This window comes from Platalea leucorodia (assembly GCF_965183815.1).
Source record: "Platalea leucorodia genome assembly, chromosome: 10".
Classification (NCBI taxonomy): Eukaryota; Metazoa; Chordata; class Aves; order Pelecaniformes; family Threskiornithidae; genus Platalea; species Platalea leucorodia.
In genome coordinates, this window is record NC_138832.1 from 19,045,520 (window position 1) to 19,072,891 (window position 27,372).

The 27,372-nt window shown below is 39.5% G+C and overlaps 1 protein-coding gene across 2 annotated transcripts in view; it reads right to left on the reverse strand.

The window, feature by feature from the left end:
* Window positions 1-27,372, reverse strand: part of TENM1 (teneurin transmembrane protein 1) — a gene marked incomplete at both ends in the record, with an annotated part of 253,287 nt that overhangs the window by 47,198 nt on the left and 178,717 nt on the right. For both annotated transcript variants that reach the window (XM_082322867.1, XM_082322866.1), the window contains 5 exons: window positions 8,851-9,083; window positions 13,169-13,189; window positions 14,099-14,348; window positions 19,123-19,266; window positions 24,891-25,158. In XM_082322867.1, coding sequence (XP_082178993.1) covers window positions 8,851-9,083; window positions 13,169-13,189; window positions 14,099-14,348; window positions 19,123-19,266; window positions 24,891-25,158 — 916 coding nt within the window. The remainder of the gene's footprint in view (window positions 1-8,850; window positions 9,084-13,168; window positions 13,190-14,098; window positions 14,349-19,122; window positions 19,267-24,890; window positions 25,159-27,372) is intronic.

Below are 27,372 nucleotides of genomic sequence, written 5' to 3' on the forward strand. Positions count from 1 at the left end.
GAGGTTAGGCTACATCACTTCGTTATGTGAAACAGCTGATCACTGAAATGTCCAGTTCCCCAGGACAGACATCACCTGGGGGACTGAAATCACCTGGGGAGGCTGGGTGGGTCAGCTGGGGGGAATCTGGGAGGTTATAAAAAGGCTAAAGGAAGAACAGACATCTTAGGGTCTGGCTCCCTGCTGGGCTGTGAGCTCGGATCGTACCTCCTTGGCACTGGCTCCCTTAGAGGATCTTTAGTCTTTAGTTAGAGACTAATGGTGCTTTCAGAAACTACAGAATGACTGGCAAGCTCACGGCTGTCATCTGCTTCTGAGAAGACCAATTATAAATCCAAAAGGCTGAAGGTTTGAAAGTGAGATGAGGTAAAGAGTGCATCTGAGAAGCAAAAGGGCTCGTTTTGGTGTTGTGGGGGGTGACCTGTGTGTTCCAGCTTTTGGGAAGGGATGGCACCTCCGTCTGTCCCTCATGCACGCTAAAGAGACTTTGCACTGAAGAGATGTGTACAGACAAAAGGCCAGAATTAGGGGTGCCCGCAGGGCTGGAGCCAAGGGCCGGCCGCCTCTTCAGAAACAAAGGCTAGGTGTGCAAAGCAAACTGCAAAATCTCTTTTGATACAACTGAGCTGCTAAAACATCCACCCTAAAACCCCAACTGAAGCAAAAAGGAATCCAGCCTGGTTATTAATGACTGTATAAACAATATATAAATCTGATGAGGTTTTTCCAAATGTTGTTCTGAGGGAATGCGCATGGCAGAAGCCAACAGAGCAAACCCCACTGAAAGGACTGCACCTTCTGTGGTGCAGCTAGAAGTCTGCAGAGGCTTTCCTGATGATAGTTCCCAAAGGCCCGAGTCATGAGCTGCAGTTTAGTTTGTATATGGATAAATTTTCTCTTAAAAAAATGAAAGGCTGTGTTGACTCTGCTACTGCAGTTTGGGGCCACAGAGCTGGTGGAGCTGGGCTCTGAGGCATCTTCTGCTGTTCTTGCTGGGGTGCTGAGGGGGTCCCGCCCTCCTGCCTGGGCTCTGTCCTGCTCTGACCAGCTTTATGCTGTAAAGCTGAAGCATGCGAAGGGATTATTAGTAAATGGAAAAGCTGCTAGGAAATGGTTCTAGGGTTTTTTCTCCAGGGATGTGTGAAGGTTGGAGACAAAAGTGTTTTCAGTCCCAGCCTCCTACTACTTTCTTGAGTCTCTTCAAGGCTCCTCCTAAGAAGAAAAAGCCATGCTGGACTGCTGTGGCAGGGAAGGTGTGAGGAGCAAGGACCGCTGTACGTGACTGTTCCGGTGTGCATGTAGCTATGATTGTCGGGGGTGTTTTTAACCTTACCGATGTGGAGCATCGGTGTTGTGGAGCAATACTAGAGGGGATTTGAATTGCTTTCCAGTGTGGTTCACAGGCTCAAATGAGAAACCTGATGTGGGTGGGAACCACAGCACACGTGCTGTGTCTCAGCCTGCCTTTGCAGAGGGGTGGTGCTGCGTGGTGAGCAAGGAGCTATGCTTCTCGCCTGGGTGGCGCAGACCTGGATCGGATCCATGCCATGGATAACACGAGGCCAGGATCTATCGCTAGGGCAAGTGCATCTTCTGTTTTACGCAATTTCCCTGTGAACAGATGGCTGTGTTGGCTGCAAACCATCCATTATATAAAAATCAAAAATTATGCTGCAATGAAATAAAGCTACTCAGCTGTGTTGCTGAATGGATTTCAAACACTGACTATACAAGAAAACCAAAGGTCCTTTAATGTTAATAGTGTACATTTTGCTCTCCGGCCATTGCAGAAAGGCAATCTATCAGCAAGGGAAGTACGTACGCCAGTGTGATGGCATAAACAAGCTCATGTCTTCAGTATTTGTACGAAATAGAATAAATTCCTGGTACTTCCTAATAAGCCAGTTTCTTCTAGTACCAGTGTGTATATGTTCAGCAACGAACTACTGCTTCTAGTGCTCACTCCTGTATACTAAACCAACATGACTTTACCCATTTGAAAAAAATTACTTATGCATTTAAGTCTTGTTGACAAATACCCTACATAAGGCATCCATTGGAAAACAAAATACAGATTTGTGGCTAAACTGTCCCAATTTATTCATTATTAGAGTTGGATTCATTAATGCTCCTGTCACATCTTGCCTGATGCTTCACATAATCTGTACTCCAAGAGCTTATTTTTAATCCTTTTCTGACGTACAGCGTAATGCAGAATCAAATCACACACAGCACTTTGATTGTGCTTTAATCACCGAGGAACTCGGAGGAAACGTGCACATGCTGAGTGCAAGTAGGAACACTGCTCACTCCATGAGTGAGTAAAAAAGGTCAGTTTTAGGTATCTTTTCTTTGCACAGAGAATGAGATGTAGCTTGTATTAGGCTCTCAGTCTGATTCTGTTTTTTTAAGGAACTAGCACTAAACTGTATGCCCAGCTGATGCTGTCGTTGGGCACAAATGTGACCTATTGTACAAGTGACAGACTTACCTTGCTTGGATATGAGATTCCTCATTAAACACTAATGTCTGAGTAAGGACCAAATAAACTTGAGCAAGGATTTAGTCTTGTTCTTTGACTCAGGGCTGAGCACAATCTGTTTTTCTGAGTAACGTGCTTGTACTGAAGGACTGTTTTTAGTCATTTTTAGTCACTGGGACTGTCTTACATAGGACTAGATTGTTTTACCTAAATGTGAAAGAGTAGCTCTTATGAACATCTACCTCCAGTAGATTTATGTGCAGACATCTTAGAACAATATTGGTAACGCTTAGAGGTTTTTTAATCAGTATCATTCAAATTCTGCTAACTAACATTAAAAATGAACTGCTGCTAGTGCAATCACACACGGCTACTAAGTGTCATCACTAGAAAGACTCTGCAGAAAAAGTTTTGCTCTTTATAACGGTTTTCTGCACAAAATAGTAGATGGGCTGAGCACATCCATGATAAACACAGAAGGCTGACTATAACCTCTCCTGTTACATGCTCTCAGAAGTGATTTTGGTTAAAGGGTTATTTCCCTTGACAGATCTGCCTTAGTGCACATATGTACATGATTACAAATGCAAATAACACTTTGAAAGCAAACTGATCACTTTTATGTGTAGTTCTCACAGGTATAAATTCAAAATACGTATGATTATTATACGTATCTTTCAGTCTAGAAATTTTGGCATTTCAATGTTAATGGAGCTACTTATAGTGCTAAAAATATGGATTAAAAGTAATACAGTAAATTCCCCATTAAGATATTTTCTTTTCTTTTTTTTCCCCCCACATCATAGCCCGCACTTGTGTCCTAAGAAACTCTTTGGGAACAAATCCTTTTCGAACACATCAATAAAAAGCAGCTAGAGCTATGTGTTGCCCGCTTCTGGAAATTCTACTTTACACTTTTTGCTCAGCTAAAAACTTTGCAAATGAGCATTTTACATTGAAAACTTCTAATTAAACTTCTGAAGAATTTATAAAAGAACATCTAAAACTGCTGGTCAGGACTGATAAAAGAGAATGCCACCTTCTGCTGAAGAAAAACTGTATTTAGAAGGAACTTGCGATTCTCATAAAACTTTTAATAGGAAGAAGTGAATCAAATTGGTTAATTACCATTTTATGGTTGGTAAAAGGGCAAATTACATGCCATCCATTTCTAAACTTCTAAATGTCTCCGGTGCTTTTAATTAAAGCTGCCATCTAGAAACTACTAAAGCAATTTTATGCAATTAGTTATTTATAGGTTACCATAATACACCACTCAAAATATGATTCAAGTGATTTGCAGTCTGTTGCTTTGTGATCTTTGTCATCTTCACTTCATTACTGTCTCAATACTAGCGGCAAAATATTCAGCAGTTCTTTGTCAGCTGGAACACGACTTCAGTACTTGCACTTGAGTGTTGTTCTCTTTAGATGTGTAACAGTAGAGTTGCAAACAGCATTTTTAACTACTGCCTGTGAATGAAAATGTCCTGCTTCCAGTTTGAGACATGATGACTGGGGTCATACTTGCTGCTGAAAGCGGTTAGCAGAAAAGGGAATAACTTATGCATTCAGATAAAGGTTGGATGAAATCTAGGAAAACTTGCTGTCCAAAAAGTTTATCTTAAATGTTCTACAAGATTCCAAGACTTCTGAAATCAAAAAAGCTACTGAAGACAAAAATAAGGAACAAATTTTGCTGAATCAAAAATGGCATGAGAGGAATTTTTTGCTGGTTCTATGATGCATATGTGACAATGATTTGAGGCTTCAAATCATCTTGGTTTGTCTACTTCTTACTTTATATATTGCTAATGAAACATCTCACCCCATTCTGCTTTCCTCTTTGAATTCCATGGAAGTGTTGAAAAGGTCTTTGGAATTTACAGAATAGCAAAGATTGCTGAATAAATAGTATTGATCATTACCTATGACAAGGGGGTCTCATTTTCACAAAAGGCTATAGTAGGAATTCAGTCTGCATCCTACTGAAGGTAACGGGAATCTTTTAGCTGAGCAGGAGCAGACCCTAAATGGGCTACTGTCATTTGACAAATGTAAAGGTTTAATCTGAGCAGTTGTTCTTACAGCTTTATTTACTTTACAAAGTATTGCTGCAGATGGTGAGCAACAAGACTGATTATTTCAGGATGTAAGCTACTGGGGCAAACACATTTTCAAAACCGTGATTTTTTTTTTTTTAGTAGTATTTCCTTAGTAAAGTAATTTCAAGCAAAATGAGTAAAACTACACGGCAGGACTGATTTTTAAGCTTTCATTTGTGTTGCTAGTTCATGGCCATGGGTCTGAGTGAAAAAGGTTCTTTGCTACAGCTGTATATAAGGTATTTTTATGCATGGGATTTAGAACTTACTCCAACCTTCTACATTTCCCTGGTGCTTACTTTGAGGTCACTGCATCTGTAGTGAGGTCACTGCACTGCATTCAAGTACTCTGTACTCAGGGTGCAGTTTTTAATTTCTTGAGGCACTGACTATACACATAGCTTGCACAGACAGTGTGTGCATCTCTCTTCTAGTTCTAGAGTCTGGTCTGGACCCAGGAGTCAAAAAGCAGACACTGCAGGACCTTAGATGCTTAAATCTCTGAATTTCGTGCTTGGGCTTCCAAATGTTGTAAATCACTTCTGACCCTTAGGGTTCAATCATTGGAGGGACAGACTTACTGTTTTCACAGAAGTTACTTAGTTTGCGTTTCCACCACTGCTGTCCTGTGTGAATGCTCTGGGGCTGTCACAAATACAAGATAATTGAAATCAGATGTTAATCTAAGACACTTTTCTTACTTTACTGACTGGGAGACACTGTAGCTCAGCAAAAATGTAGTAACTTGATTGATTGTCTCAGCCTCTCACTGTCTCTGTCAATTAAGCTTGGAAAGTCAAATCTATTTACATGTCTAAAGCCCACTGATTTCAGAAGGACAGGGTAGGTAAATGTTTAATGCCTTTGATCCAGGCATTGGCTTTGCAGTGCTAAGTAGAACAACTTCCAGGTATTTCTATTAATTTTAGTGCTGCTTACTGCTCCAATACTCAATGACTAATCTAGTTAAAATCAGGATGCTATCCCTTAGTGCCTTATTATAAATATTAATCCAGATTGTTTAAATGATAGTGTTGGTGACTAGGTGTGCCATAAATACTTCTTATCAAAAAAATCCCCAAACCCACCAAACAGAATTCCCCACCCCAAAATTAAAATCTGTTACTTGGTAAGGTTCAAGTGATTGGAATTCAGTCAATGATTAATATCTTGTGTAGTTACTTCTTCATTTTCAATATCTTCTTGTGTAATAAATGTGTTCAGCTTGTCACAGATCTTATTTTATGTCCCCACCTTGTATCATTTCACATTCTGCTTAAGTACTTGGTCATCTATTACATGACTCATTAGTCTGAGATCTCTACAGAATTAAAGAAAGTTGCAGTAAAAATAATATATTGAAGTTCAAATTTCAACTACATCACCCATGCATGCTTAAAAGCATCTTTCAAAGTCAGCTCAACATACAATAGTGCAAGATTAATGTTCGCTAAGCCCCATCTCTAGTCCTTCACGGAGAAGTGGGAACAGAATGAACAAAGCTACGCGTGTTTGTTACCTGCAAAATAAAAGTTGTGGAAAGCAGATCAAATCATAAATGATTTGTGTGACTTCATGATGTTTTCCTGTCTGGCATTTAATTCCTGGTCACTAGGCAAAGGCAGTCTTGCCAAATAATGATAATGAGAAGTAAAAGTTGATGAAAGACTTTAATCATTAAATAATAACCTAGGTCTCTCCCAAAACCTACCCGCATGCCCACTGAACTAGAAAAATCTTTGAGTTCAAAAAAGTTGAAACAGCATTTGAAGCAACTTTCTTTCAGAAAAGTAAATAAGAGAGAGTATTTGAATTTCCTCTTATTAACACACTTCTGAGGATGTTACCAAAGAGGATTAAGTTTCACAAGTGTTACACAGTAGGTATTTCTTATCAATTTTGCAAATGGCTAAACTGAGTCATATAGATAAGCCCTTTTTCAGAGTCACAAGCAGCCAGTAGCAAAAATAAGAATACAACTTTTGAGCTGTAACGAACCAAAGTCAGATGGCCACTAAATGGAGTTCTTTCTCAGATAGTACCTTGCTACCAAGTAAGAGGTAAATTTATTTTTCATTTATAACAGGAAAAAAAGGAATACTCAGGACAAAAATAAGAAGGCAAATGGAAAAAAAAAAAGCTAAAAATTTTTCTATATCAGCTTAAAAAATAAATGCTAATCTTGTCTGGTCATTGAGTAATGCAAGCGATTATCTTTAATATTCTCTTGGCAATTACTCTGTCTTTATCTGCATTGTCAGGTACCTATTTTTGCACTGTAAAAACCTCAGAGGTGAGAAATTAGAAGCAATTAATTTATTTCTGTGGTCAGATACATAACATTGTGTTGCTTTGTGTTCAGGTATTTTTAAACACGGATAAGATGTTGGCGAGTCTGTGGACTCACCAAAATTTTTGTCAGTGTTTCCTGCCTCCTAGAAAAAATACTTTTGCGTATACTGTTTGAACGTTATTTCAGTAGAAATGTGACATCTTCTGACTTGACAATTATTCCAATAACAAGCAAAATAAGTGATCCAAAAGAATCTCTACAACTGTATTTAAGTACGTGAGACTTCTAGGTTTCTTAATAAATAATAGGTCTATGGGTACCAGGCAAGTGCTTCCTACTACTTTCCAAGGTTATTCAACCTCTTACAGTTTAGAGGAAAACAAGGACATGTACTTATAAGGCCATTACGATAATACACAGCTAATTGTTCATACCGGGCTGGTGACTACAGGTTGATGCTGCATTTTGCTAGGCCCTGTACAAAAAAAAGAATGTCCGTAGTTCCTTAAGGTTAAAATCCAAAACCCCAAACATAACAAATCTGGCAATTTCAAACTGATGGAATTTAGAGTAGATGCATAAATGAAAAGCAGCTGGGAGCCATTACCTGAATTTGCCAATATACGAGCCATTGTCTGCTAACAGTTAATTTTTTAATATTTGCTGGCTGCCCCAGGACTCGTGAATTGTACTTTAATTCCTCTTAATTTCTTTATGACTAGAATCTTCTGTTAAGGAAGCCAGCTGTGCATAGGTATTTTTAAAGTAAATAGCATATTACAAATTTTCACCAACATACTTCCCCAATAAGAAAATAAGATGGAATAACTAATTGTATTGTAATTAGATATAATCAATTATAATCAGCAATAAAACATTGATCATTTTCCTGCTAAAGGATCTGAAAACCCTGTTTTCTACTATTTTAGAATTGATTCATTATGTTAATTAGCTGCCTGAAGATTAACATTTATTTGTACTTACCTCACACTTACCTTCTATCATTAAAGACATGTTAAAGTCACTTACAATGTGTCTCTTGCTAAGCCTTAAAACAGGATTGTTTGCTTGTCTTGGAGACGTTTCTGCCTGGATATACATTCTAATTTCCTACTGATATACAGCCTTCCTTTATTAGCTCACGACAAATAATCAAAACCCTTCCTTACAGCTAGTCATTAGGAGGGAGCGGTGTGCTACGGGGGGAGCGTGCTAAAAGCCCACTCAGGGCTCTGCCACGGGAGCTGCTTGAGTACCCTTTGTTGCAGGGATTTCAGTGGGAGTTGAGGGTGATCAGCTGCTTTAGAGCACCAAATCCAGAGACTTTATCACAGTTCTAATGCACACGGCAAGGGGATTAATTGTGGCCCTGGTGGGGATTCAAGGCTTCACACGCATTTTGCCTGTGACAATCCAGGATGTGCTCGGACAGGGAGGCTGCAGCACAATGCTTACTTCACGTGCAGCAGGTGAGATGCTTGTACTTTGCAAAGTGCATTTAATGAGGAAAGACAAACCAGAGTTCCAAATAAACTCGATTTTGCTGGCTGTCTGATTTGAACAGCCTTGACTTAATGTGTCTGAGTAAGCTCCATTAACGTTACAAGAATCACGTGAATGCATAAAACATAAAATTTGACTTTGCAACCATATTATTTGCTTAAAAGTTAAATATAATTAAATGCTGCCATCTTGCAATAGAAAGGTAACAAAAGAGAAGTGTTGCCACACAAGGGAAGAGTATTTCAGAGGATGCTAGCTGGAGCCTGCTACTCATGCTACTCCCTCATAAAGGACTGGGTGTATTAAAACCATGAGTGAGCTTTATGAAATGATTTGGCTTGCTTATAGTTGGTTAAATCATCACCTCACACCCATTTTTGTACATCCAGTTGCATCTGAGTTTCTAAATAATGGAAGGAAATGACAGATGACCAACACCAAGTACTTCAGATACGCTCTTTTCTTACCTCTTGGACTGTTGAGAGATGCCTCGGATGCCTTTCCACCATCTCCACAGTGACTCTGGTCAAACGGAAGGCACTGGTCACCTGTTCCTGCCACCACGTCTGCGTTTTTGGCCAGATCCTTTGTTTCAATGAGAGATTTTGCTTTGTAGACTTTTCTGGTGTTGGTATCTGACAAGTAAAGGGATTCTGACACTGGATCAACAGCCAAGTAATATTTATGTGCAGGACTTGTACTAAAACAAAAGAGAGGAGCATCAGAGTTAAACTGATTTTCTTTTTAATCTCTGTTCATGGTAGCATAATACTTCTGAAGACATCTGTTCAATGATTTGGAGATGACGGAGGTATAAGTGAGACCAGCTTTAACGTAGCTCACGCAAGCAGCACTGCTGAGAAGGAAGGAACCAGCACCAGCTGCAGAGCCTGACCAGCCAGCTACGTACCAGGTAGCCAGCTTATGCAGAGTGGTATTGGAGGAGTTAGTCTGCCCGTTAGTATCAAGCCACCCAAAGCTTTATACAAAGCTAACTGGTGTGACTTCAGCTTAGTTATAATTATTACTATCAAAAGCAAGGTAATTTTTCTATACCTGCTAAGTCCTAGTACTCTTGGCACTGAAAACAAATCTACGACTTGCAGCAAAGTGAATCACAGACTGTTCTTCATGGGCACAAATACCTACTCTTGGTTATTTTTATCTGTTTCTAAACCTTGGGAAATATGAAGGTGTGAAATATGGTGCCTTAATTCATGCCGACTGTATTGTCAGGAGCAAGGCAGAAGGCCAAGTACTGTCAGTGCAACTAGGCATGAATTAATGCACCATAATTCATGCACTGAAGTGCCTTACGGAGATTATAAAATGTTATTTTAAAAATATTTACATATGTTAATTAAATGGTGAGGATCATAAATTCTAATCAGAGAACTGGGCTGCATCCTATTAACCAGTAAGATTTCTTGTTTCTTTTTGACTGTAAAGTTAATTTCCAGTTTGAGGAAATTGTCTAAGCACATGGCACACCACGCCAGTGTCCTGAGCCTGGTGAGACTGCAGTGTAGTCCTGATTATAAAATAAAATCAAAATCCAGATAGGTATAGATGCTTTAAATCGCACAGTTGGTTATTGAAATGGTGGGAGACAGGCACAGGCAGAGTGGTGGCCAATGCCTGGCAGAGTGTTTTGGTGCCCAGACAGCATTTCTACCACTGGAGGGAGGAGATTTCTGACAGGCGGCTGGGCAAGACACTGCTCGCATCCCCTGTAACTCCACATGGGGCTTTCCTATCTGCTCTGCAGATTAAAAAGATTGTCAAATCTCTATTATTTTTTTTTTTTCCCTTAGAGAGACATTTTATTAACATTGGTACAACTAACTAACACTTAGGGTGCTGCAACAAAGTTAGGAAACGAGTTACTCCTCTCAGCTTTGCCACTTTTGTTTGTGGTGGGTTTGACAATGCTCGGCGTACAGCTCCTTCTGCAGGGCTGGGTTTTCATGCCACAACAAGCCAGGAAAGGAAGAATCTAGATAAAATAGAAGTGAAGAACTGGCAGAAGCTCCAGGACAGATATGTAATGTCTGAGATGATACTGACTTATTTTACTGATTTGATTTCTGGTTGATGGAACCTCTTTAAGTATGAAGTTTTTGCTTGGTTGAGGCAGATAACTAAGCTGTATTAATCATCTAGTAGACAGTTCTACCTTACTGAGCAATGTTGCAAAACAACGTAAAAATTACTTGCCAATATCTTTTATTAATTTAGCAATCTACTGAGAAAAGAAACTTCTAACAGATGATCAGCTGAAATCTTATTTCCATTTATAAGTGATAAGGCTAATGCTGTACCACGATAAATGTGATAGAGCTTGGGCCTATTTCTCTCAGTTCTCATTCTCCATCCAAAAACAGACAGAAAGTACTCAGCATCTCTGAGGATTGGGCCCCAAGCTAGGCTAGCTTAAAGCTGACCTTAGTCATAAACATCTATAAAAGGCAGAAGGGGGAAATAGAAGGAGACTCCCACAGTTGGGGAACAGATGTGAAACCCAGCCCAAGGAAACACAGGGAATAGAAGACAGTGGTATGATGAAATGTGAGTAAGAGGATGAGCTAAAAGCAATTAATGCCGAATTATGTATCACCAGTATTATAAAATTTTGTTTGTTGAAAACATTAAGAATCATTTGGGCTCTCTGGAGTGAGCTCAGAAGAGACTGGCCAGCCAAAAGATGACTTTTTAATGAAATACTTCTGTGGAAAAAATTGCAAGGAGAATTCTAGATGTTAAATAAACATATTGTTCATCATGCAGAAATTGCAGAGAACCAGGGGTCATTATATACGCTCCTTGTAGACACATTTGCTGTCATCCTTGTCATTACATTTAATAGACCGGCTGTTAGAAAACTCTTGATGTTTACGCTTAAAGCCTTGCATACTAAAATGTTTAAATTTAAAGAGTATTAGTAAAAAATGGAACAAAATCAAATACTCGCTATCGTTGCAGAAGTTTGCAATCAAATCTAAATCTGAGTTTATTTAAATTATCCTATTAAAAACTGTATCAAGTAGACTAGGATTTACAATGAATCTTTCCAGAACCAGTTATTACCATCCTGTAGCAAAATTCTTCCCTGTAACCTCAAAGCCTAGTTTCCATTTTTACCAGTCATTAAACAGCTTTGTTATTTCTTATTAAAATCTTGACAAGAAAAACAAATGGGATAAGTTGTTTTTAACCAGTCAAAAATAAGATCAGTGGCCTTCTCTGTTTACTGGTCTCCAAACTCTATCCCTTTTTACACAGTATTTTCTTTGTCCTGGTAAAAAGAACCCTTTTCCCCTGCTCTTTTGGAGACTAGAAGTTGTGTTAAGGAACTGGATTTTAAGCCTTTTTCTGCTTGGACTGTCATGAGCCTCTGACACCTTTAAGTTGCTTCCACACGTTTCTTTGAGCATCCTAGAAATTTCCGCCATGCCTATGGCCTTTACAGCCTCAAGAGACTGGCATACAGCAGGACTGCTGAGTACTCCCCCATAAGCTCAAAGACGACATTGACTTCAAGTGATTTCCTCCAATTTTCCACAGATTTCACTCGGACAGAACACTGAAAGAGGCAATTATTCTTGTAATTAGTAGTACTTGAGTATTGTCGCAACTTGATTTAATTAAGGTTTAAGTTCACCTCAAGAAACTAGCACTAGTGAGCAGGTATTAAAAAAATTCTACTGTACAAAATAAACCTGTGAATTTAAAACCTGATTCATGTTCTGAATGCATTACAAAGTTCAATTTGCTGCTTTAGTTTATAAAGATACTGGTCAGTTTAGCATGAAGGCAAATGGAAACAATCCTTCAGTTAAAAAATGGAACCTTGCACTTACCAACTAGGAATTATTCTTTCTTTTTAAGTTTTCCTTGTAAAATATATGAGATGTGACGTCATCTGTAAGTAGGCTGGCAAATAATCTATAGTATTCAACAGCATTCTTGTGGCTAAAGCCAGTAATTCCAACCATTCATCCTGCAAACACACATTCAGTGCACAGTCCGCTTCCTACTATGCCAAGAAGTTATCACGTTGGGTTATTCCAGTGCTGGGTTGTTTATCTCATTTAAGTACTGAAATGCTAGGAAGCTTGCTTCTAAGGACAGAGTGCCTTGGTGCCTTGCTATCTCTTTCTAGCCTGCAACGTCATTTCTGCAGCTGGATTGTTAGAACCAACTCCCGCACCGTCTGTTGCAGAAGCCTAATGTACATTGTTCGTTCTTTTAAAGAAATCCTTACATTGCAATGCCAAAATGCTACCTGGAAAGGGGGGACGCCGCTGACTTTTGCTTTAGCTGGAGAAGCGAGGACTGAGCTGTGACATGGCGTCCTCAGCTCTGGGGCCTGCTATGCGCTCTCTGTGGCAGATTTTAAAGTTCGTAGTATCCTAGAACCACTAAAGCACAGTCCTCTTGTGTGACTCTGAAGCCTTTATTATTTCTTTGTTGCTAAAACTCCAGTTTCCTTGGCTGGCTCTATCTATGATCATTCACACATCACGTGAAATCAATATGACAGCTATGAAATGCATTCGCAGCTTTTGGGTTTAAACCTCTCCATCTCTGCTTGCTGATTTTTAGAGGGAGACTTCATCCCTTCAAAGGGAACAAATCAAACCTTCTTTATTATAAACAATAGTGAATTTGATTAACATTTATATTTATTAAATTCAGAGTGTTTGTCTGTAACCAGACTTCTCAAAGGACTTTTGTAAGACTGTTTCCTTGAACATGGCTCACATATTACTGTGATTTGCTTACCTGTGTCTTGTGTCTCTGTTCCTAGTAAGACAGGCACGTTCAGGTTTAAAAAAAAGAAAAAGACAAGAAATGTTAGCCCTCAACAAAACTGTATTCTTTGCCAGACTGCTCACAGAGCTGTATCCCAATAACAAACCATTGTTTATCCTGTTCCTCGCTATTATTTCTTTCTCTCAAACCGCTTCCTTTCCACTGCCTGCACGTTGTCAAGTCAAGTCTGAACAACGAGCACACATCATCATCACCAGCAACGCTAGCTAGTTGGAGATTCATGGGTGTTAAGTAAGAGAAATTTAGTGTACCAGTGTCCAAAATCTTTCCTGCCTTCCGCTCTGGCCCTGAAAGGGAATGGGAAGCTGGAATCATAATTACGCGGGAGTCATTAACGGTGGCACAGGTCCAGCCTGTGACATGTCAGTCTGCAATGCCAGCTTTGCTCTTGTCTGCTTAAACTCAGTCATATCCTCTGTTACAGATGAAGAACAATTTAATTGTATTCATTTTAAACGTGGTAGGTCTATCTTCAGCCATAATGCTGTGACCTGACATGATACTGCACATATTTGGTATTGAATCATGGGGTTTTCTTCAAAAATGCACTTCATGGAATATCTTAACTTTTTTGAGAAAATGTATGAAAAACCTCACAGGAACAAAAATTACCTCTATTAATTCTGCACTGTGTAGAAATTCATTATGTGAAACCTGCTCTAAAGGCCACTTAAGATGCCCTTTTTAACTGATGACTTTAAAGTAAGCATAAGTTTTCTGATGAGTTTGTTCGACAGTCAATGAGACATATGCTCACGAGGCAATTAAACGTGGCTGCTTCTTTAAGTCACAAGAGAAAAAAGGCTCGCTGTAGCTTTCATAGGCATATCACAGCCAGGATAATGAACACTAGTCAGAGAAAGCTAATTATTTTTTTACCTTAATTCTAATATGCCAATCGAGTTTCCAGAGGGAAAGATCCGTCTGACAAAATTGAAGTCACCAACATACACGCTACCATCGGGCCCAGAAGCAAGGGCAACCGGGGCAAAGAGTTTGCTGTTGAGCGCAAGACCGTTGCAGTTGGAGCAAGAGACACTCCTCTGGTGTCCGTTGCCCATCACGGTTGAGATGACTGGCGGCTGCTGGGAAATGAACATGTTTTCACCGTTTCCTTTGTGTACAATTCCTAAGGGAACGGGGAGGGCAGAAAACAGAAACAAAAAAAGCAATTGTATAGCATTTAAACTACCCCGCAGTTTTGGATTATGCAGTCCTCCAGAAAAATCAGATTACCAAACCAGCAACAAACATCAGATCTTTTAAAAACTGTCACAGGGTTTCGCTAATCTCTTCCAATTTTGTTCAGCCTCAAGCTTCACCATCACCATTTTGTCGATTAGTGGTTAGTGGCTGTTTTAAAAGCCAACATCATGAGGAGAACTCATGGTTGGTTAATGCTCTAACAAATTGACTGTTAATTGCAGTGCTATCTGATTTCTTGGGGATTACTACTTTAATATTCATTTTATTCATAAATTTTTATTAGGTAGCAGAGGAATTTCTTAGGCAGTTTGAATATTTAATTAAAGGAGATTAATAGCAGGACTACCATGCATTTTTCACGAAAGAGCACTGAGTGGCAGTACAAAATCAATATTCAAATTTAAATGCGAGTCCTTCATGGTATATAAAAATGGTGTCAAGTGCAGCAAAGCCAAGTTAAGAGTCAAGGAGTAATTCTGAGGCACAAGTGAATTTCTTACCAGCAAGAATATATTAAGCTCTGCCATAAAGTTTAAAACAACTTTGCAGTGTGTCAGTATTTTAGCACTGCTCTGCAGTGTATGTTGTTGAAAGTCTTCCCAGTTACTATCCCAACTGGTGATACCGGAACCAGTACAAACGTGTATTTTACCAAGCTGATAGCTGTAGTGTTTATTTTAAATAACAATGTGGTAATACAGTTAAGAAGTACCTTTAAAATGACATGTTATTATAAGATTTTGGCTATTTCTCAATGGAAGACAGGCATTCTTTCAGACCACAGTCCAGAATCTCTTATTTCCCTTGGAAAGCCCAGGACTTCCTCAGAAAAGTGGCACAATTAAAGGAATAAACACAAGGGAATATACTTTCTGGAGGACTCTCACACTGGGAAATGAGCGTGTTCTAGATACTGCAGGCAGAACGTGTCGAGACACGTCCCGAATTTTCCCAAAGTCCGGCAAGTGTATTTATGCACTATCTCTACCAACTTTTGTTAACGTACTTTTTTGTGGCCTTCAGGTAAGTCTGGAGCTAAAATTCTCCTTAGAAATTACTGAGTGTTGCCATAGCTATTTTGAAGGGAATTATATTTAAAAAAAAAAATTCTGAACAGTAGAGGACAGAATACATATATTTGTTTGAATGTTGGCTTAAAAAAAGCATCTTGGAAATAGGCCAGTAAAATTAATGGCAATATCCTCCCTTACGCACCGGATAAAAATACTAGTAAATGAAGATGCTGCCCTTTGTCTGAAATTAACAATGTAAAGGTAATCTTTCAACGGCCTCATACAAATGCCAGTAAATAATTAGGGCTCTGGAGAATATGTTTTGTTGTCAATAAATGTAAGCATGTGCTTAATTTCAGACTTCCGAGCTGCTGCTTTAATTTTAGTCGGTGCTGTGTTGCACCGGGGCCGAAATTACCGTAAAGCATAAAGTCTCCGTAAAATTACTCCTCCTTCCCCCAGAAAAATAAAAACAGAATCAATACGCTTGCTCATCAGAAGAAAAATCAAATTCAAAGAATACTCTGAAAAATCAGTTAATAGCACATTCATTCGTATTCATGAGATAGAGGTGCCTGTAAAAGGACTCTATACAGGAACTGGTATTTATGGTACGTGTTCTCTTGATTATGAGAAATGCCCTGAAGATCTTCCAAACTGACCAACACCTTTGTGTTAGAAAACATTAATCATGTCATGAATTAGAAGTCATCGAACCTCTAAACTGGAGGGGAAAAAAAAAGTGGGAAAAGAACAGTTTAGTATAGCTGAGAACAAGACGTGAGCCTTTGTTAACCTAACGGCTGTATTGATGCAAAACCATATACATTTAAAAAGCTTGAGTTTCCAGTGGCAGCCACACTGGAACAATATATGTTATTTCACATCTATGCTGCTGGAATTGGACAGCTTTTTTTCTTTCTTTCTTTTTTTAAAGATACTTGCATCTGGCAACAGAACACAGTTTTTACTTGCTACAGTTTCTGCGTGTTAATACTTGTACCTCCACAGCTTAGACTGTGCTATGAAGTGCAATTCTGTAAAATTGCATCTAATTATTTTTACAACTTTTCTGTTGTGCTTAGTTTATTTGGTAGCATCTCTAAAATGAATAGCCTTTACGGGGAGGGAGGTAAGCATAAGCACCCTGTCTCTGAGTGGGAACACTGGGCACGGCAGCAGACCTGCTGGAAGGCAAGGCTTAGCGGCCAAAGTCAGATATAAGCTCTTCAGGACTAGTTAACTAATCAAGCAAAGTGCTTCTAGTTTTAGTTTGAAAACAAAATTGTAATTTGCAACAGAGAATTTTTAGAAAGACATTTATGTTATATTCTAATGCTATTTCTGTAGTTAATCCAGTGACAGTGTTTCAAAAATAGATGCAAGTTTCATGCTTCTAAAAAGAGCAGCTCCTCATACGTACAGAGGGAATGCTTTCATTAAGTGAAAAATCTCTATATATTCATACTCGAGAAGGCTACTCATGCTTTTTGTTTCACTCACGGTGGCATGGAGATGTCTGAAATGGGTAATTCTAAGTTTGAATCACATTCTTGTCCTTATTTAAAGTACATTTTATATATCTGAAATGGAATAGCAGTTCACTAGTTTCTAGATAAAACCAGAAGCATGCTTGTTATTTTTATCCTTTTGGTTAACACAGTTCATCATTTGGTTTTGTGGCTTTAATACAAGCCTACAGGCTGCTCCGTTAGGTGTGCACTAGCTATGGTATGGTAATTGTATTTCTGCTCCTAACTGCTTCTCTAGTTGCTATCTACGAGCCAGGTGCGCACGCTCAAAGCCCATTATAATCACAAGGAACATCTGAGACATCCCTGAGCTCTGGCTGGGCTTTGTCATCCTCACTGGAGATGCTCTCGCATCCAAACTGTAAACAGAAGAGGCCCACTGACTTCAAGCCAGACATGCTTACACCCTCCCCTCCCCAGACTGTGTCTCTGTAAGTAACGGATAAAGATGTTTAGCAGCTTCCCCCTGACTACAGCCTTGATCCTGCCCAGCACGGCGGGAACATGGGAGGAAGAGGAGCAGGTAGAGGAGCTGCACATTCCCCCATCCTTGTTATTGGGTCGGGGTAGCGGGCACAGCCCGGGTGATTTCGGAGGCGGTGGCGCGTGGCTGACGGGTCCGTGCTCTCCGGCGTTCTCAGCCACACAGCTGAGACGGGGCCAGGAAGCAATTTGTCACCATACACCCCGTGCGCAGGAAAGCAATGATGTAGCCCGGCTCAGATTATAATTGTATACTTTACAAAATCTCAGAACATGTTAGTGCCTATGTATGGGGTGAATTATAGTAGTAACCACTGCAGTTAGAAGATGCTCATATAAATTGGAGTTACTGCCAGCAATTTAGTCTTGAAATTAAACTATGCAAGTGGTAAATTGGCACTAAGGAGTAGACTATGGGGCTCACAGTTGGGGGCTGAGCTGACTGAGGTCAGATGTCTCTTTGTGTTAAATGTCAATAGCTGGCATTTAAAAGAGACAATCTATACAAACCAATAAGACAGGGTATGAAAGAACCACTGTTTAAAATGTCAAACTATTTTAAATCAAAACAGAAATCCAGATAATTTACAAACTAAATCTGACCTTTTGTATTTGGAATATTTATACCATAGCTGCGCATTCAACAACAGAACTTGTAAAAACCTGACAGCCATACATCTGTGCATGAATCTTCATTAACAGAAGTTTGCAGATGGAAATAGATTTTAGTGGACAGACTCTCAGCCGGAGCAAATTGAGAGAACGCTACTGAATCCAATACTCTGCTGATGTACAAGTGCTGACATCTCACCCCAAGTTTCTCTTTCCCCAGACAGTGAGATATCTCTCTATTGGCAAAACCATATTTTTCTAGTTACCATAATTTATCTACAAGTATTGTTTTAATAATTTAATCTCACTAATTCCTGATTATAGATGTTAAGGGAGGAAAAGAAAACCCCCAGGAACAAAACAAAAGCAATGAGAAAAACAGAGTCAAGTCTCCATGCTTGAAGAATCTCTATGCCGGGTTAATGTTATGACACCAAAAGCATTTACAGTTGGTGTTGGTTTTTTTTGTGGTTTTTTTTGTTTTTCTTTTTTTTTTTTTTCTTGTAATGCTTCGAAAGCTGCTGGATTGCTCGTCCTGAAGAGTAACTCCACAGAGTGGGCAGCCACAAAAGCTTCTGCATACCGGCCTGGGAGGGTGGCTTTGGAAGTGCCACCTCTCGCTCAGCCGGTCTGTTTTCCTGCACGGTTTGTCTCCCTGCTGCTGTGATGCTACTAACTGATGTTAGTCATAGGATGAATTACAGGTGTAGGCACTTCACTGAGAATATAACACACTATAAACTCACCTAAAAGGTGGTAGTTCAATACCAACAGTGTGAGAATGAACCTAAATTAGTACGCCCTTTTTCCATCCAAACAACCACAATGTATAAGTGATCACAAGAGTTAGTGATATTAGTGTTTAATACCTGGGAGCCAGAACATTAAAAGTATCCCTTCAGATGGCATTTACAGTTCAGTTCTCTCTAAATGAGGGTGCACATTCAAACAAGGAGGATTACACATTAGGAAGTGTAATGCTTAAAATCTGAACAATTAATTCCTTTAAAATTTGTATTCTTCTTCTGCACGGCCAGTTAATAAAGGAAGGACTTACCACTTTGTGGATTTAATACATGGTGTTTGTTTATAGACCAGCCTCCCAGATTTGAAGCATCCATTTCAAAGCCTTGAAGGATTACTGTTCTCTTCTCCCACAGAATAAAATCAGGACATGTTTCATATTCATATCCCACCGACACTGCAAACAAATAATTAAAGATCTATCAGTCTACCTTTTCCTCTGTGAACTACTAGGTAATTTTTCATTCCAGGTTTTGATATTCATCTGTCAAGTAATGATGCCACTAATTTTCCTCTGCCTGATTGCTATTGTCGAATGGTATTTTTTTTAAAAAGGGTTTTAAGAGATTAGTACGTTATTACAGCTATAGTTACTACTGTGTCAAAGCAGAAAATTTTCTGTTGTATCAGTTATGGATTTCTTAAGAGTCTAAATCTCCTCCAGTGACTCGTGACTTGATTGCTTATTGCATTTCTGCTAATTACCTGACTAACAGCTTAAATAGGAAAGAAAAAAAAAACCCAACATGTTAAAACAAACTGGTTTTAATTTGTTTGCTAATTGTAAAAACTGTAGTTAGGCAGAAATGGATTGCCAAGCTGAAAATTTCTAGAATGAAACATTTACCTTAACAGGCTTGCAGATCACATGGCTCACCTCTGCAGCTGGCCAAAATACCTGCTGAAAATCTTGAATTTGCCTAAGGATGGTGGGTTTTGGGGGTGCTCAAACTGACCAAAAAACCTTCCCTTTAGTACTTCAGTAAAACAAAAAATCCTCTTCAAAATTTAATTTTGGTATCTCTAATATACCAACTTTTTAAAAAAAAGTTATTTATCTCCTCTAGTTAACTTTTTTAGATTTCAGTGCACTTCATTCATAAAGGAAGAATGTTATTTTGACACCAAATCCCAAAATTTAATCTAGGAAATATTGAGATAGTTCAGCCTTTCCAAAATAAAATGTCTCTGAAAATACTTTAATATACAAAATGAAAAAAATTAAAACCCACAGTTTTCTGACGTTTTCAATATTTTCTTCTCACTTTTTCTATGTAGCAGCTTTAGGTACATTTACTTGAACCATAAATAGTTTTAATACCCTCCATTACTGGATGCAATCAAAATATTTTGACCAGCTATAGCAGGGAGCATTTGTGTTTGTAAGATAAATGTTTCATGGCAAACCGAGAGCTGTTCCTTCCAGCAAATTCACTTAGAGCTGCTTCATCATTTTAGCAGAAAGAACCTGGTTTTGCAGCTAAACTCTGACTTGTAAAAATTGCATCTCCTTAAGTACTGTGAATATTGTACGTTTCAAACATTATAGGTTTCAGTCTGAGGGTCCAGCAGCCACTCTGTCCAATTTTTCTGTACAGGAGCTCTTACGGCTAACATCAGCAATGTTTCTGGGTAACTCCTTGGGCTGAGTGCCCAGCTGTGGGCATGGAGCTTCTTCCAGAACAGCCACGTCCTGTGCTGGGATGAGCCATCAAGGGTCAGTAACCGAACATGCAATTTTCTAGCTGTTAATGGAGAGAGAAGATAAAGGGCAGATTTTTCCTATGAAGCAACCTCACGCTTGCCACCTACACGTTAGCATCTTTACTCCATTCATGCACTTAACACCTTCAAACCTGGGTCAGACGTGCATACGTGAAAAGAGTAAAGACCGATAATACAAAGTCACTCAGCCTTGCTCAGTGAACCATTGCAGACCCACAGGACAGTTCATCAGCTGCTGTAAGGCACCGTGCTGATATCTGGGTCAAGGGAGGTATGACAACTTACACCATCTGAGAATCTGTGCCAATGGACCCACGGTGGCACGTTTACCAGGACTGCAGCTAACGCTGTAAAGCATCTGCTATTCCCTGCCTATAGCTGATATTGCTGAGCTGCCAAATACCCTCTCGAGGTTATCAATCAGCCCCTTTCTTAAAAGTTCACTGTTCCCTGCTGTCATAGCTATTGTGCGTAGCTGCCTTTTTGTCCCTTCTCATCAGCGAGAGACACATGGGCACACGCTCACTTCATGTATGTCTACAACTGTGTTTCTATCTATGCTTACACATGTTTATGAAAGAAGTCTACGCTCCAAAAATGAGTATCATCTGCGTAATCCTAAAGCAGGGTCTCCTGAAACATCTGACTGGAGGTACTGATGTACCATTCATGAAAATTTCCTATCAATCGTTTTGCGTGCAAAGTAATCAAGGCGAAAAGCGTAACAATTGTAAAGTCAACCAAGTGACTGCAGTGCCACTTGAAAAATAAGTAAGTATTTTGTTACTGGCAGGTTTTGCGAAACGTAATTTTGGAAGTGAAATGACAATCTGAGTCAGCTTACCCTCATTGTGGGGTCTTATTTTTCTGGTCAAATTTATTTATAGCCCTTTTTTGAGGTGACTGAGATTTCACTGCATGAAGGAGAACTGTAGTGACCATGTTTTTTGGACACTAACAGCCAGCAAGTACAGTTCTTTGCAGTCTCAGAATGGATTTCATAAGATTTACTAAAATCATCTCTACCAAAAATCTATTCTTTTCGTACAACTATTTAGAAGAATGAACAATAATTTGTTAGTAGTGCCAGCGTATCACAGTTTAAGGGCTGTTGCCAAAATACAGGTAAGAAAAGACGATTAAACAGGACAGTAACCTCTACTTCCACCTGTCCTGAAGTATTTGTACTTATCAGCATCTTACTTCTTCGAACAACGAATATAACGAAGTCAACCAAAGTAACAAGCAGAGTAATAAACAGAGAAGACCTAAGACTATTCTGCCTGAGAGCTGGTTTCTATTCACACCCAGAAGGGTCAGTCCTTGCACACCACTTCATGCTGCTGTGTGGGATGCAAGGGCTTGCAGGAGTAAGACTGAGCGTGTATGGAGTTATAAAGGAGCATTTACTGAGGTTTCTACTGAAATCCTTCCTTTTCCTATGTTAAATTACAAGGGGACATAGACTTTACCACCAAGGTTTTGCGTGTCAACATCCACCTGATGTTTTTTTTTTTTTATTCAGAACAAAAAATGTTACTTTATCAATCATCTCAGATGTTACTCCGAGAAGAGAAAATAGCCTCTTGTTCGGGACTTGGGGACTACACAAACACCAGCAAACATTTCTCCAACAAATTTAAACAGAACCACTTGTGTGTGAAAATATGCTCAGACAGTCTTCTTTTCTGTAACTGGTTATGTGATCATTGCTGTCAATAACCCTGAAGAAAAATAAAGATGTTTATAGTATTTATAAAAGCAAAAGCAGATGGTTATATTCCTGAGTTCCAGAACTTCAACCTGCTGCAATTTAGTTTAATTAGAATGAAAACTGAACAGAATGCGTTATTAAATATTGGTAATATACTGGCAGAGGAAATTATTTTGACAAAAATTCATGTAATGGATGCAGATAAAGGTCCCTGAGTACTACAGTGTGTCAAATTAAATAAAGCTTTATTGGAATCTAACAAAGCATGCTAACACCACACTTAAAATATACAGATTTTTGCTCCTATTTTGCAAGAAGCATAATTAACCTAAACTTTAAGGAAAAGAAAAAAAAAATTAAGCACCAATTAAATAATTTAAAAGTTGTTATCCAGCACTATTGCATAAGCTTTATTCATATTTAAACGTATTACGCTCATCTACTTCTAATTTGAGAATCTGTAACTGCAGTATCATTTCATAAGATGTTATATATTTGATTTAAATTGTTTTAAAGTCCAGGTATGTACTGGACTTCACGATCATCAGAAGACTCTTAAATGATGCAGGGGAACAGGCATACTCAACTGTTCCCTCTTAAACACATTAGTGTTACCGTGTAGTGACAGACTCTGAACACAGGGCACGTGTAGCCGTGCCGAGGAAAGCCCCAGGTGGCACCCGTGACCCGTCCGGGCCTGCCTGATCACCCATGGGAGAGCCAAAGGGCACACTGGAATTTTTTTTTTCATTTCTGGATTTGCACAAATATGTGTAAGTGAAGCCAACAACCCAATTAATACCTTCCCTCACTGCAAAACAGTACCAGGAATCGATATCTGCAATGGGCTAAGGCTAGCTTTGCCCCCTACAAGGAGGTTTTACGAGACAGAGGGGCCAAAAGGGGCACTCCTGCTCCCCACCATGGCCATGCCTGGGACGTTCAGAGCCCTCTCTGGAGTCAGTACTAGCACCTGACCAACCCCTTCGAAAAGTTGTCCACCCTTCTGCTGATGTGGGCCAGATGTGGTAGATCAGATGCAGATACGATGATGCAGCAATTCAGGACACCTTGCACTAAGGGTGGAGCTTTGACCACTTTAGGCCAATGTAATATGCGAGCTACAGCTGGAATGAGAAGCCCTGCGCTTCTGCACTAGCATTCATAGCAGAACAGGAAACTAATGAAGCTGAAAATTTATCACTTATTTTCTGGTGGCTACGGTTTTCAACTGAATTTGTTCCTGATCTGGCTCATTTCATGATCAAATGGGTGTGAGTGGTGGCCCAGGGGTAAGGAGAGAACATGGGAACGTCCCTTTTGGCAACAGCCTGCAGTTGTATCTGTTGCAGTAGACTGTGGGACCACAGCCCTAGAATAAGCTCCTTGTTTTCTCATATGTTCCTATGTGCATCGCCTGATGTAAATCATGGTCCATATTTTGGTCTCATAACCCTTTGTGGACACCAGTGGCTATGTCTGCATCATTCCCTAAGTAGAAAGGACTAGGAAAGTGCTATAATCCTCCTTGCTCCCATCGCCTCACCACGCAGCTGCCTCCCAGCCCGCCTGGCAGGGAGCACACGAGACCACAGGCACGCACTAGATGCGCTGGGAGTTGCAGGGCTTGCATAGCCCGCACGGCACCTTTCGGCTTTGCACGGGCCCATTTGCAGGCACATTGCCTGTATGGACAACACAGCAGGTCCTGAAGAGAGCTTCTGGCTGCCCCTCAGAACAGCATTTTCCCATACAGAATGAGGTATATTCCTTGCAAGGGTAGATGGCTCCGTGTAGCCCTTGCTATTCTTGTTTTATAGCCTGCTATAATTCCCCTGACTTAAAAAGCAAAACAAAACTGCTAAGGAAGTGAATAGGGCTTATTCACAATACTAAGCTTTGCTGGTAAGGTAAATAATCTTAATGCAAAGTATCTATAAGATTAGTCCATTAAGCAACATCATAACTCCAAATTCAATTAAAAAAATAGCAAGCCTTTTAAAAACCAAATTATGAAATTAATGAAAAAACATGGCTGGCTAAATAAAACGTATTTGCACAGACAGCACTTCTGTAGCAATTCTCAGAGTAGCTGCTTGTGCTGCTTGGTAAAGAAAGCCTATGAAACATGATGATTTTTGTATAAACATCTTTAAACAACAAATCAAGAAGTTTTAACTGTTGGGATGTGAAATGTAGTAAGAAAGGATGCCTAAAAGTTAGAATTTTGTAAACCCTAAATGGAAATGACATTTTAAATGTCACAGCCAAAAAATGACAGAAACAATGACACACCAAAGGTCATATTCAAAGTAACATTCAAAAACAAAGACAGCTGAATATAATGCCGTTAGTACATAACCGTTCTCCGAGGGAAAAAGGGATTTTCAAATTGATTAAATTAGAAAGATGACATTGGAAGAACAAGAAAATAAATTTTCTTAGGAAATCATACGAGTCACTTTAGCTAAAGAGGCATTTGATTTAAAAGAATGTAAGTGCAGCAACAAAATTTATAAGCCGTATTTTCCTGGCTTGATGTGCGTGAGTGCTTTTGCTTACATCAAGGTGATTCTACATACCCATAGCCTCAGCCAGACCAGAAACCTTCTGTCCATATATATCTGTCTTATTCCAGGCAAACGTGTAGACCAAATTGGCTGCAGCAGGAAACCATTTCTGCAGCAGACGTCCTTCAACAGCAACTATCAGATGGACTTTTGTCATTCCAGAAGGGATGGTTGTGTGTGTCAAAATAATGCGCAGCAAAGTTTTATACCCTGGTGTTCGACTGCTGAGATAACTCAGCTTCACAAAACTCGAAGGAATTGGGATTTCCTCCTGGACCACCTTGGAAAAAAACACATCATTATATCCATAGCCAAGAAAAATGCAAAATTATAATAATAACCACAGCAGGTGCTTATTTTACATTTCACAATCAGGATGCAAACACAATACCACTTCAAACACTGATGTCTTCTGTGTTTATTGCAGCAATGCAGTAGCCAGACATATTACAAAATGTCCAACACCAGAAACTGCTCTGTCAACTTACCGGCTGGTGGTCTGGCTATTTTGATAAAGAGCTGCTTCCTCTAACGCTTTGCTGTTATCTACTGAGGAGCAAACACTGTCTCTGTGGACATGCCCATACATATGAGCTCTACAGCTTTACCTTGGCTTTATTATTTGGCTTACTTAATGAGTGTTCTTAACCAGAATGCAATTAAAAACTTTTTAAAAATACGCATACACTTTATATATTACATTATGATTTGAAGATACTATCCTGCTTCGCAGGTGATAACTCTAACTTGGGAAGACCTAAGAAAGAAAATAAACCTCCCTGCTAAACCATCTTCTGTGCAGAAGTGCTTGCAGCAAGGCTAAGTTCCAGCCAGAAGGGGCATGGCACACGACGGCACAGCATAAGAAACCTAACAAGCTAGCTGAGGACACATGGCAGTGAAGATGAAACAGTCTGGGCGTCAGAGTCATCTAGCTAACAGGTAAGTCAGTCCCCTGGGTGTGCAACAGAGTTCAAATCCCGTGGCACTGCTGTCAGTGCCGCTGTCTGAATCACTTGGATTAAAGCTGGCTTGGATATGCCCACTGTGGGGTGGTATCAGTTCCTGGCTGCAATGAAGATAAGCCCTCAGCGACTAGAAGGACTGCAAAGACTGCGAGCTTGTAAGGGGAAAAAAAGGAACTTGGCCTTGACCTTTTGAACGATGTGGGCCTTGGAGCTACAAAAAGAGATCTAGCTCTTGTGATCTCCTGAGAGAAAGAAGCTCTCTGGGACAGACTGTGAAGAAGAGCAGGCACGAGGAGAGAGCAGCTTCTTGGAGGATGCCACTGCAGTCACTCAAAAGCCACCGAAAACTAGACTACGCTTAATAAGGTTAACGATTTTAGTGTATTTCCATAACAACAAGCCAACCTGTCACAATGTTAAATTCGTCAAGCTTGGAAAAATACACACTGTTTTGTTTATATTCCCCAGTTTTGAAATTTTTCTTGTTTAACAATAGATTACTTCACTTTCAAAACAATTTTATTTACACATTGCAACAGTATCACTGTCATAGGATTGCTGCAGTACAGCTGGAGGCCTGCCAGCACTTGTCGTTTCGACATATGAAATGTAGCGCTGCCAGGGAAATCCTGCTCCCTTTATTGTTCCTGATTTGCAGTGTTCCCCTTCTTTCCTGCTGACATCCCAGCTGCCCCCTCTGTCATACATCTGACATCTCTTCTCATTTTTTAATAGAAAAGCAGGAAGAAATATTCATGCATTAATACATGCTAATATATCTCCTTCTCCTATTATTCTGGGTTACTTTTTGTTCATTTCCCAGTACTGTACAATGAAAGTTAACACTCTAAGGACCCTCCAATGACAAAAAAAGGACTGGGGCACTTTCTCTCCGAGTAGACTGCATCTTTGGGTACCTTGCTGTTTCAAGAAGACCCAGGAATACCTCATGTGGAGTAATGTGACCTATTTTTTTCTTACTAGTGTGCATCAGTTATTCTTAATTTATGTTCATTAGTTTCACTTAGTATGTTCTGTGAAGCAATACGATGACCATCAACTGGCTGAAACATGATAGTGTTTTTAATCGTTATGGAGATGTTTAGACATAATTGAGTTCAATCAGAGGTCTCCTACATGTAGAAGAAAGGCCCTTAATCAGAAGCAACACTTCTATGAGAAAAAAAGAAAAGGTCGGAAATATTTATGTCTACAGGTAGCCTCCAAAATATCTTCCAGGCTTGCTCAGTGAAATTAAAAGAGAAGCCAAAAGAGGTCTTATTGCTTGAACTCTAACTGCTCAAACAACATACTAAAAATTGTGGGGGTTACATGATCTGAAACCTGTGCAGTTGTATTTTGTTGGGTGTTCGACTCATACAACCTCTTTTAAGTCCCAAATACAAGAACAGTTAAATACAAGGTTAATTCGAAATTGCTTCTAAACACTTAAGGGAGTGTCAAGAAAAAAGACGTTTAAATAAAAACAATCCTAAAGATCATGTTAAAATTGGTCTACCTTGGAA